Source organism: Mizuhopecten yessoensis, unplaced genomic scaffold (genome assembly GCF_002113885.1).
Source record: "Mizuhopecten yessoensis strain PY_sf001 unplaced genomic scaffold, ASM211388v2 scaffold9867, whole genome shotgun sequence".
Classification (NCBI taxonomy): domain Eukaryota; kingdom Metazoa; phylum Mollusca; class Bivalvia; order Pectinida; family Pectinidae; genus Mizuhopecten; species Mizuhopecten yessoensis.
In genome coordinates, this window is record NW_018408262.1 from 56,143 (window position 1) to 68,479 (window position 12,337).

The 12,337-nt window shown below is 39.2% G+C and overlaps 2 protein-coding genes across 2 annotated transcripts in view; both read right to left on the minus strand.

Annotated features, from left to right (window-relative positions):
* LOC110458944 (protein unc-93 homolog A-like) overlaps positions 1-2,820 on the minus strand; it is a 35,994-nt gene extending 33,174 nt beyond the window's left edge. The window contains exons 1-2 of the mRNA XM_021510934.1: positions 2,742-2,820; positions 1,982-2,115 (exon numbers count right to left, since the gene is read on the minus strand). Of these exons, the coding sequence (XP_021366609.1) occupies positions 1,982-2,115; positions 2,742-2,820 (213 nt within the window). The remainder of the gene's footprint in view (positions 1-1,981; positions 2,116-2,741) is intronic.
* Positions 2,821-8,243: 5,423 nt separating this feature from the next.
* Positions 8,244-9,632, minus strand: LOC110458946 (adhesive plaque matrix protein-like). The gene has a single exon (XM_021510936.1). The coding sequence runs from the start codon at positions 9,630-9,632 to the stop codon at positions 8,244-8,246; it is 1,389 nt and encodes a 462-aa protein (XP_021366611.1).
* Between the last annotated feature and the right edge of the window lie 2,705 nt (positions 9,633-12,337).

Below are 12,337 nucleotides of genomic sequence, written 5' to 3' on the forward strand. Positions count from 1 at the left end.
TTTACATTCAACAAACCCCTAGTCATGACCGCCAGATTAATTTGCGCAAGTACTTTGATCCCATAAAAAGAAAATCAATCCATGTTATACCAAAACGGAGACGTCGACCTTGCATACAGCTAAAACTGTTCGATAACTCGAAAACTAAACGGAAAGGAAGGAACACATCCAGAAATTACTTCTTGTCCATAAAGTCTTGTTAATAACGAGAATGAACGAGAAACGGGACCTACCGGCAAAACTCACTGATGAGATAATGTTGTCACGGACATAACAGTGAAAAATATAAGTGTGCTATAAGCAAACAATATCACTTGTATACGCAAAATATACGATTTGTATGAACAGAAAACACAATTTGACAATATACACAAGGATGGCGCCCGTTCAAACTTGTCAAAATTAATATACATGTAATTCTATACATACTAGCAAGAATTTCCTTTCGTTTGTTTATTTGTATATGGAGCGGTTAAACAGACGAATTCATTGCATTATCAACAATGACTTAAGGGGAAAATATGCGTACTAATTCCGAGGAAACGTCGGACAGTGTGATCACTATCTCCCATAACCTGCTCCTTTATCAGGGGACATTCTCATGTCGTTAAATGTTAAAGGACATTGTCTAAGTGTTTATAAACAGGGCAATGCAGACGTTCGCATATAATGTTTTGGTAATTGCTCCGCTTCGAATAGCCTACCAAGCACAATTTATTACTACAGTAATATTTAGTTAGACAAACCGACAAGTGGAAATGTATCATTGTTCATTACTGTAAGTCTTTAGAGTACATAAAATAAAATATAGCTGACGTAAGAGAGCTGATAGGGTCTCACCAAGCGTCAACTACGAGGAACCAACAACAAGGACTCCGTTTATTTGAGGCCATAATACAAAGAAAAGGTAAGCAAAAAAACACCGAAAAAACAGTAAAAATGCAACATCGTCACCAACGAGATTTTACTAGTTCAGAACGATGTGTGGTAACGTTTGCAAGCATTCCTATCCCCCTGCTTAGGAATGTGATGCTACACTCAAACGCATAATATCTATAATATAACCACTATTGAAGCAACACATATAGTTAAATACTAAACTCTGATAATATATCCACTATTGTAGTAACATTTATATAGTTAAATACTATAATATAATAATATATCCATTATTATAGTAACATATATATTCTGAACGATGTGTGGTAACGTTTGCAAGCATTCCTATCCCCCTTGCTTAAGAATGTGATTGATCTCTACTGATGCTACACTCAAACGCATAATATCTATAATATATCCACTATTGAAGCAACACTGATATATTTAAATACTACACCCTTATTATATCCAATATTGTAGTAACATTTATATAGTTAAATCCTATGCTGTAATAATATATCCACTATTGTAGTAACATTTATATAGTTAAATACTATGCTCTGATAATATATCAACTATTGTAGTAACATTTATATAGTTAAATCCTATACTGTAATAATATATCCACTATTGTAGCAACATTTATATAGTTAAATAGAACACTCTTATAATATATCCACTATTGTAGCAACACTTATATAGTTAAATAGAACACTCTTATAATATATCCACTATTGTAGCAACACTTATATAGTTAAATACTATACTCTTAGATATAGTCACTATTGTTTCAACATTTTTGTATCTAAGTACTAGACTTTAATAATATAACTACTGCTGTAACAGTACTTTTATAGTTAGAAATTTATGTACTAGACTGATATGAACTTTCTGCTGTTGTTCCGTTATGTACATAGTTAAGTACTAGACTCCTGTATTATCACTACATACCGTTTTTGTCATTATTACATAAAAATATTATTATATACATAAAAATCATTAGTAAAAAATCTTTTTTTGTGTAAAATATAGGCAAACTGACAATGGATGAAATCTTGAATCATCTCCCTTGAATAGAATGTGTTTTACAGGCATTACTTACGCTCAGGCTCGTCTTCTCTGGATCCACTTTGGCACCAATTCTGTCCAAGCAGAAGAAAATAAGGCAGAACCCGATAAATCCCAATACTATGTAGGCACACATGAGCTTCCATAGAAGGTCGAGACTGTCCAAACCTGAAACAAAGATAGATACCCATGAGCTTCCATAAATGATCGCATATCTAAACCTGAAATAACGATAAGTACTACTGAGTTTCCATAGAAGATTGACACTGCCCAAACCTGAAATAACGATAAGAACTACTGATCAGTTTCCATAGAAGATTGACACTGCCCAAAACTGAAACAAAGATAAGAACTACTGATCAGTTTCCATAGAAGATTGACACTGCCCAAACCTGAAACAAAGATAAATACAAGTGAGCTTCCACAGATGGTCGAGACTGCCCAAACCTAAACGATAAATATACAGACAATATTTGTATTTCCATTATACAACGTGTATCGGTGCCAAACAAAATGTTGGTATATACATGTAGGAAAAGGGCAGATTGTTTATAATATTCACATCGCATGAGCGAATTTCTGTTTCATCCATATCTCAAGAAATCGACAGGTGTAAATGTTTACTTTTTTTTAAATATTTCTATTCATTTAACGAATCATAAATAAAACATCAAATATTTGTGTCATTCAGGTGAAACTGATATCCCTGAAACAACAGAACTTCACCTTTCATGATTCTTATGATAGCTGTGCTGCTTTCCAAAGGAAATAAGGATTGTCTTGCGCAAATTCACCACACAGAGTTTTGTTATCAAAATCATGATTGTCTATGGTTCCTTTGAATAGAGCTACTACACGTTCCTCTTCTGCCATTTGAGACAATAGCAGATACGGTTGAACACCATAGTAGTTTATTACTTTGTCCATGAAAGTGTCCCTTAAAATGAATGTCACATTACAGTCCGTGACGAAATGCCTGATTACATCATGGAAGGGTTCCCGCACTTGCTACATATTTTACTATGTTCTAATGGTGGGCAGGTTATCATCTTGCAAATAAATAATATTACTTTCTCGTCCGTGTTTTGTAACTTTAAGAAGTTATACGGTTCAAATGTACATTTTTAAAACGACTAAAATCACAATCACTGTTCATTCTTGCTTTCAGTAGTGTGTTTTTGCGTATATCCATCGCTACTTTCACGATGTATTTCCACTCGCGTCGTGCTGGAAAGTTTCCATCTTCGGCATATTGATATATATACGGTGTTAATTTGTATTTTTGAAGAATGTCAATTATATCTGGCACGAATCCACCCTGTTTCTTCGACCTTTCCTCAAGTTCTAAGAATTTCAAGAGTCTACGAATGAAGATATCCTTTGTTGTACTATTTGGCGAGCTACTAATTAGACACTGTAGAAAGTTTAGTTTCCTTTTTTCAATTTCACTATTAATTCTGTTAATGCCTAGAATCGTTTCACACATATCCGATCTCGAGGATTTCCTCACATTCAGAATAGTTTTTGCTGTGTAATGCCGGAATACATCTAATTGTTGTTTGTCTTTCGCCGTTAGGTTATTCCACATTTCCGACCAATACAATACAGTTGGTAGTTTTACTTTCTTATAAATGTTTACATATGTTAGCGGCTTTGTGTGTGCACAGATCCCATACGAGAAATAGCATGTAGCATATTTCTCCCTTTTCTACAGGCTTTTTCTACAGCATTTGAACACTTAAGGTCAGATGATACATCCATTCCTAGATGAACTTCGGAGTATACAGTAGTGATGATATCCCCATTCAATGTCCACGGGACGTTAGTGACACACGTTTTGAACGAAATGATAGAGCATTTCGAAGAGTTAAATGTAAAATTCCACATTTTAGCATATTCTCCTGCGATGTTCAGTAGACACTGAAGAGCTCTTGGACTAGTACTAATGAGTGCGATATCGTCAGCAAGACATGGGTTAGCACAGTTAATTGATAAGATTCTCGCGCCAGCTTTCGATGTTCACAATTGGTTGAGTAGATCATTTATGTGCAGTAAGTACCCCCCCCCCCCCCCCCCCCCCCCCCCCCCCCTTGCCGTACTGACCTATTCCCACTGAACCACCGTGATTGAACATTATTATGGACGACAGCACTGACAATTCCTTGATATGAGTTACGCAACATTTTGAACAGACTTCCGGTTATTCCAAGCTCATACAACTTGTGAAATAGGCCTTTATGTTGCACGGTATCGAAAGCTTTGTATGTATCTACGAACGCGACATAGACATTACTATTCTGTTCCAAGTTTTCTTTTATACATTCCTGAAGGTTAAATAATGCTGTCATGCAGCTCTTTCCTTTCTAAAATCCTTGTTGCTGTTTGCTATGGAATTCGATATTCTCTGTTTCCACCTAGCGAATAATACGATTACGAAAAACTGTTTCCATCAATTTATATAATGCAGGAAGTAACGAAATTGGGCGGTAATTATTGGGGTCACACTTCTTTTTATGTCCACCCTTATATATCGGAACTATAACTCCCATTTTCCACGTTTTTGGTATTTTCCCAAATATTCGAATGTAGTTGAACAGTTCACTTATTTTTTATCTAATAGCAGTTTCCCGCCATATCTGATGTGTTCATTTGTAATATTGTCAATTTCAACTGCCGTATACAGACATTGATCTCGTCAAACGTAAATGGTGAGTTTAATTCATCGCCGTATCTACATGGTGGGTTAAAATCCGTCTTTCCTTTTGAATTATCCACGTAAAGTTTTTCAAAGAGGTCTGCGAAAATGTCTACAATTCCAATAGGACCCCTACATACATTACCTCCATGAGTAAATGCTGTACATATGTCTGGAGATGGGTTCTTTCGTTTCCGTATTAGCCGCCAGAACATTCAGCAGTATTATCGAGCTCGTTGTTAACATTGTCTATGTATGTACTATGTGCTTTTTGATGCATATTCCGGAATATGTTTTTTGCCTCCTTGTAGTCTTTATATGTTTTATTTTGCATCCCTCGCGGTCTATTTTCATTTATCCACAATTGTCTTTATAAAGAGCTACATTATGCGCATTTTCAGTATCCGATGTCCAGTACGGCTTTAGATACTGTTTGAGTTGACGATTTGGAATTGCTTCATCTGACGAAAGCAACATACATAACGATAGTTGTTCATATAACGCGTCTACTCCAAGTTGTGTAGACATATCAAAATCCTGAACTTTACTGAGTTTTTCCGTCAAAGCTAATTGCAATGCTAATTGGTTGATTCTTATGATAGCTTCACGTTATATGACGGAGGATGAGAAGCGTCAAAATGATATTGATATGATTGCTTTCATAGCCATATGCACGCACTTGCTTAGTGGTAGTGTTTATGTGGGGACTTGCAGCAGAAAAGTAAAAATAAAACAATAACAGCAAGACCTATTTTATCGGAATTTTCACTATAGTAATTCTTTTAAATGCCGAGAATCCTATTATGTTGAAGTAAAGATATCAGAAATAAATGCCTTATCCAATATAAAAGTAACACCGCTGGTGGTACATAGGAATAAGGATGTGACTTTTTTCTCTTTGATTTGTTTATACAAATAGGTAGCGCTAATGGCTGTGATTTACGCATGCAATAATTTGAATACATCGTTCATGCTATACAGGTAACAAGAAAGCTTTTACGTATTTTTTAAAACATTAAAATTATAAAAGTTGAATTATTCTGTGTACGTTATGAGTATTATTGTGTAGATGGATTGAAAATAAATATCAGTCAATGCCTTTGTGGCAGAAAAATATATATCCGTATTTGGATTATTTTTATTAAGATAATATAGAAGAAATTGCACTGAGGTTGTGTATGGCTAACCAAAGTTTTAATGAATCCCAGTCGGTTCAGAAGCATGCCGCTTCCATATTCTGATATCAGTCCCGTGATAAGCATGACTCAGTCATTAAAGTATTAGCGATATATCTTCTTCGATGTTTGTTTAGTGGGTAATATCGAAACACAACACGATATATATGTCTTACAGTGTACACTCAGTGTAACATGTGAGCGAGATCGATCGCCGCGCGGCTGTCAATCGACCGTATATAAAAGCTAACATGAATTCTATTTTTAGCTAGAGAGGGTGTATTAGTAGTCGCTAGGTCGCGCTATAATCGCTAACGTGAGAAACCAAGAGATTGTGTAGGCTTAGGTAAACAAAGATGGCGAAGACGATAAAATCGTTGAAATATCTTGGACAGGTTAGGTGTGACATAGACGTACATCGTGTTGCTCCAATTCTAGAGTGTCTCATGTTTTGGTAAGCGGGTCCTGTCTACAACGTGCATCATAGAACATGTTAGGAAGAAGTTAGCATGTGTTGCAAACGATCATCAATGATTTCAATCCTTAAATAGCACAGGTCATATTCCTATAAAATCAAAAATATATGCAAACCTCGGGACTACTGTGTCGTTCCCCTACAGTAATAAAGTCCCCACCTAAATACCATTCGAAAGTAGTCTTCCAGTATATTAGTTTTCTTCTTTATTCGCTGTTGTGATTTCCTTCTTATTTCGATTTTTATATGAAAAAAGTTATATAATCCAATGGAATATGAACTAGGTCAATACCTGTTTACAGATTTAATTTGGTAAGTCAGACATAAAGGATAGTAGCTGCACCATGTTGTCATTTCGTTCATCAGTGGCACAAAGGTCAAAAGAATTAAAAATAAAGCGCGTCACAATTTACCGAAACATCTTAATTTGTGTTATTCACGGTAGACCGCGTGCAACGTTTTGCCAGTCCACCGACTATTCATTGCTGGGTTTCCTCCCGAATCTCTTCTTTATGTTCTAAGTTGAGCTGTTTGCTTCTTGAATATTACTTGTGACTGCCTTATTTAGGTCTTTCCACTTCATTTTAAGACCTTTTGCCAAGTCCATAACCCTTGCAATGTTTTCTTTGTTAGTTTCCATTTATTTCAAAAACGTCCCACGATTGAGTCGTCTTTCCGTTTCGTCGCTCTGTTGAATAATCCCGGTCCTCTCGTTTTATCTAAATTATGCTGTACTCCTTGCAATGCATCGTTCACTTTTTTTTGAAAGAAACTTTTCTCCGTTTCCCCTCGAGTGCAGTTAGTCTGTGCTGGTCTTTGCACATCTCTATTTCCATGTCAGCATTTACGAATCTTTTTCTCGTGCGTCTGCACCAATAATAGTCCAAATTCTTTAATTGACCGAATTCAGCTGTCCTTTATGCAAAACTTTGATGCACTGTTCAATTGCCGGCGACCTGTTATTTTCCACATATTCGTCGTTTTCTTGAAGGTATGATAAAAACCGCTGTGTTTTTTCTCTTCAATCAGCTCTTAGGTCTGATTCTTTGTCCTATCATTGAGCGCTTCTCCATTGCCCTTGGTACTTCCTGTTCGCATGATGTAAATTTTGACTATATCTTCTCCTGTGGTTTAAAGATTTTTGAAAATAATATAAAGCTTTGTTAACTTTTCAAGCTTTTAAACAATGGAAATATATATTTATAGGTAAAGCAGTCTTGGCTGATTTTCCAGCAGGACAACATGTGACAGCATATAACGAAGATATGAAGTAAACAATGTCCCCACCCTAGACTGCCCCAACCCCCATACAGTTATAAACTCTCCCTGACAGACATGTGTGTTACTTAGCAGTAAACAATGTCCCCACCCTAGACTGCCCCTACCCCCATACAGTTATATACTCTCCCTGACAGAACATGTGTGTTACTTAGCAGTAAACAATGTCCCCACCATAGACTGCCCCTACCCCCATACAGTTATAAACTCTCCCTGACAGAACATGTGTGTTACTAATTCTACAGGAAGGTGAGACGTTTGGCGAATCTACCGATCAATGTCGCTCAGTTAGCGTTAGCGCTGTATTATGAATTTACCATGTACTCATGAGGAAGGTCAATGTCCTGACGAATTCAATTCACAAATGTGTTCATGCAAACAAAACATCTCGAGGGTGGGCACACACGGTAATGAAGGATCCAGAACGCCCTTTATTTCGGGAGCGGTACCCCCTTATACCCTACCTTCCAAATGAACCATAATACGTCGATGATATGGTAATTGTTAGCATGCAGAACTGCGAATTGGTTAATGTGTTTATTTCTTTTATACCGTGTTTAATAGACCAAACAACGGCGGACACTTCTTGTGATATTTTCCCCTTTGAAATCTGATGCTTCCATTATTAGACAAATGTTTAGAAAACTTGCTAACATGTTGTTGTTTTTTTTCTTTAAGGACAGATATACTTAAGGTAGTGAACACTGTTTTTCAAGTTTTGTTCCGTTTGATGTTTTGATTCCGTGATTCCTATAAATCCTATGAGTGCAGCGTTGAATTCGGCCATCTTGGTGAAAGGCGAGTGCGCTATCCACAGCAAAAAACTGACCACTCCAGATCTGTGAGAGAATGATCTGATCGAGGCCCTGTAGGGCGTAGGGCGTAACATGGACAGCTTGAGGCCCTGTAGGGCGTAGGGCACAACCTGGGCAGTTTGGGGCCCTGTAGGGCGTAGGGCGGAACATGGACAGTTTGGGGCCCTGTAGGGCGTAGGGCGGAACATGGACAGTTTGAGGCCCTGTTGGGCGTAGGGCGTAACATGGACATTTTGAGGCCCTGTAGGGCGTAGGGCGTCACATGTAAAGTTTGAGGCCATGTAGGTCGTATGGCGTAACATGGACAGTTTGAGGCCCTCTTGGGCGTAGGGCGCAACATGGACAGTTTGAGGCCCTGGTGGGCGTAGGGCGTAACATGGCCAGTTTGAGGCACTGTAGGGCGTAGGGCGTAACATGGCCAGTTTGAGGCACTGTAGGGCGTAGGGCGTAACATTGACAGTTTGAGGCCCTGTAGGGCGTAGGGTGTAACATGGCCAGTTTGAGGCCCTGTAGGGCGTAGGGAGTAACATGGACAGTTGAGGCCCTGTAGGGCGTAGGGCGTCACATGGACAGTTTGAGGCCCTGTAGGGTGTAGGGCGTAACATGGACAGTTTGAGGCCCTCTTGGGCGTAGGGCGCAACATGGACAGTTTGAGGCACTGTAGGGCGTAGGGCGTAACATGGACAGTTTGAGGCACTGTTGGGGGTAGGGCGCAACATGGACAGTTTGAGGCCCTGTAGGGGGTAGGGCGTAACATGGACAGTTTGGGGCCCTGTAGGGCGTAGGGCGTACATGGACAGTTTGGGGCCCTGTAGGGCGTAGGGCGTAACAGGGACAGTTTGAGGCCCTGTAGGGGGTAGGGCGTAACATGGACAGTTTGCGGCCCTGTAGGGCGTAGGGCGTACATGGACAGTTTGGGGCCCTGTAGGGCGTAGGGCGTAAGATGGACAGGTTGAGGCCCTGTTGGGCGTAGGGCGTAACATGGACATTTTGAGGCCCTGTAGGGCGTAGGGTGTAACATGGACAGCTTGAGGCCCTGTAGGGCGTAGGGCACAACCTGGGCAGTTTGGGGCCCTGTAGGGCGTAGGGCGGAACATGGACAGTTTGAGGCCCTGCAGGGCGTAGGGCGGAACATGGACAGTTTGAGGCCCTGCAGGGCGTAGGGCGGAACATGGACAGTTTGGGGCCCTGTAGGGCGTAGGGCGTACATGGACAGTTTGGGGCCCTGTAGGGCGTAGGGCGTACATGGACAGTTTGGGGCCCTGTAGGGCGTAGGGCGGAACATGGACAGTTTGAGGCCCTGTTGGGCGTAGGGCGCAACATGGACAGTTTGAGGCTTTTCACCTACTTAAAACACAGCCTACTTTGTATGAATAGTGGATACCTTTTTGTGTTAAGAATGGACAGCTACTGAACAATGTACCGGCATATTGTTAACCTACTGGACAGGTAGAGGTAGGGGTTTTATTCTTAGAAATGCACATGTTTTTCATGTCCAAATACTGATAGAGTGAAACCTGTGTTTTACCAGTCAGTCCAGCTTGGTCATTTGAAGTGAGAACATGGGATTCTCAGGAGACGACAATAAGCAGAGGGAAAATCAATTCAAACCTCAAAAATCACCTAAACCAATACTGGTGGCAGTTAAATTATGTCAGGAAATATCTATTGGATCAATTCTACCTCCAAGTATGGATCATTGTGTGTGAATATCTGTAAGATTATTCCCGAATCAAGATATGTGTTTTGCTGCTCCATCAATTTTCATATTTTGAAATAATTATTGGATTACTGTATTCCCTGTAAGTTTTACAGCATTCTGTTGGATTAATTAATTCTCAAAGATTTTTCTCTTCAATAAAATTCAACAGTGATAAGGGCAGCTGGATTACTTCTGGATCAAATACAACTATCTGTGGTTTTTAAATGGATTATATTTTATGGTTAATTTTTATCATATTTATATGTACATATATATAGTTAAGTCATATGTTATTAATAAATTGTGGATTTTTTTCTAAAATTTGCTGGTGCTTAGAATTATTAAACACAATATTGGACAGCTTCGGCTTTATAATAGACAGCTACAGGTACTTTATTGGACATTTTACTATATAATGTACAATGAGAACAAAAGATGATGTCATAACCCAGTTAAATTACTATAAATATTTTAATCACCTCAACTGCCTGATAATTCTGTATTGATAGTATATTACCAGACAAGATGTGTGTACCTTCATAATTTCCTAAACTTAAAGAAGTAACAATCTATATTTTCCCTATTTTCAGTCCCTGGCTGATACGATCTTCATTTCAAATGGCAGTGTAAAATTATGTTCTCTACAACTTTTAAGGACAGCTTAATCCGAACATAAATCAACGCTGGATTCAAAACTAATGACACATATATGCGTCATGTATTATTTAACGCTGAGAGTTTTTATTATTGTCAATAATCAACAACTTTTGCATCGTAGAAACAATGTCTGTTTTGATACCCTTCATCCCCCGTGTCACAGATTACATGTTACTTTGTAAGCGTAGCTAAACTTTCAATGGCGACACAATATTCGCACTACACAGGCTAAATCTAATCAGCTGATCGTTTTCTATCGATCGTGTTTGTATCTACGCGATGGTACTCGCACCTAATTCTACTCTGTCGCTCTCGTTCCTAACGTCACCACTACTGCCATCTACTGTAACAATATTATAGGGGCCGTGTAGGGAAGTATTATGTTTTCGCTTGCTTGCTTCATAGTTAGGTAACATTGGAAACATTGATTTTTTTGATTTTTTTTTATATAATACAAAAATATCATCAGGCACAATGTTTAACGACATGTATATGTAAATGAAACATGATAAACTGTTATGGTTGAATTATGACTGAGAGACAGTATTTAGAAAATAGAAATGGACAAGGTAAACTAACTGTACATGCGTTAGGCCATTCTATAATGACATAATGACTAGGTTTGTGTGTTATTTTACATTTTGTTTTACTGCTTACGTTCATGTATGTGTTTTTGCTAAATCCCCCCTTTTAAAAAGAGAATCTTCTTAATTTCCAATAATTGTGAATAAATGACAACATCCCCTCAAACAAAAACCACACATGCCGGGAATTACAAGGTCCCCTAGGACCTCTTGAGACCGATACTTTTCGATCTCACAGCTCTTATTTTGAAATATTTATCAAATTTCTGACTCACAATCCATGTGCCTGCCGCGCCTGTCAATGTGTTAGCTGCAAAACATTCACAAGAACATGACACAGCGTCCTATTTGAATGGTGACGTCATTTGAAGTGTAATGTTCGATGTCAATGTTGTTTGTAAACAGCGTGGTCGTATAGCACACTTACAAATTGAGAACGTTCTAACGTGAAGTTTGGGAGTGGGGAGGGGAGAGAGGGATATGGGGGATGGATGGGGAGAGAAAGTGGAGACATGAAGATAAGTATGGGAAAATAGCAAGGGGAAGAAGGAGGTTGAAATGGAAGGGAGTGAGATTGAGGGAAGGGAGAGGATGTGAATTGGAGGGGAGAGAGATTGAGGGAAGGGAGAGGAGGTGAATTAGAGGAGAGAGAGATTGAGGGAAGGGAGAGGAGGTGAATTGGAGGGGAGGGAGATTGAGGGAAGGGAGAGGAGGTGAATTGGAGGGGAGAGAGATTGAGGGAAGGGAGAGGAGGTGAATTGGAGGGGAGAGAGATTGAGGGAAGGGAGAGGAGGTGAATTGGAGGGGAGGGAGATTGAGGGAAGGGAGAGGAGGTGAATTGGAGGGGAGAGAGATTGAGGGAAGGGAGAGGAGGTGAATTGGAGGGGAGAGAGATTGAGGGAAGGGAGAGGAGGTGAATTGGAGGGGAGAGAGATTGAGGGAAGGGAGAGGAGGTGAATTGGAGGGGAGAGAGATTGAGGGAAGGGAGAGGAGGTGAATTGGAGGGGAG

What these genes read in the sequence shown, in the direction of transcription:
- LOC110458946 (XM_021510936.1), bottom strand. Translation starts at nt 9,632, where the DNA reads ATGTACGCCCTACGCCCTACAGGGCCCCAAACTGTCCATGTACGCCCT.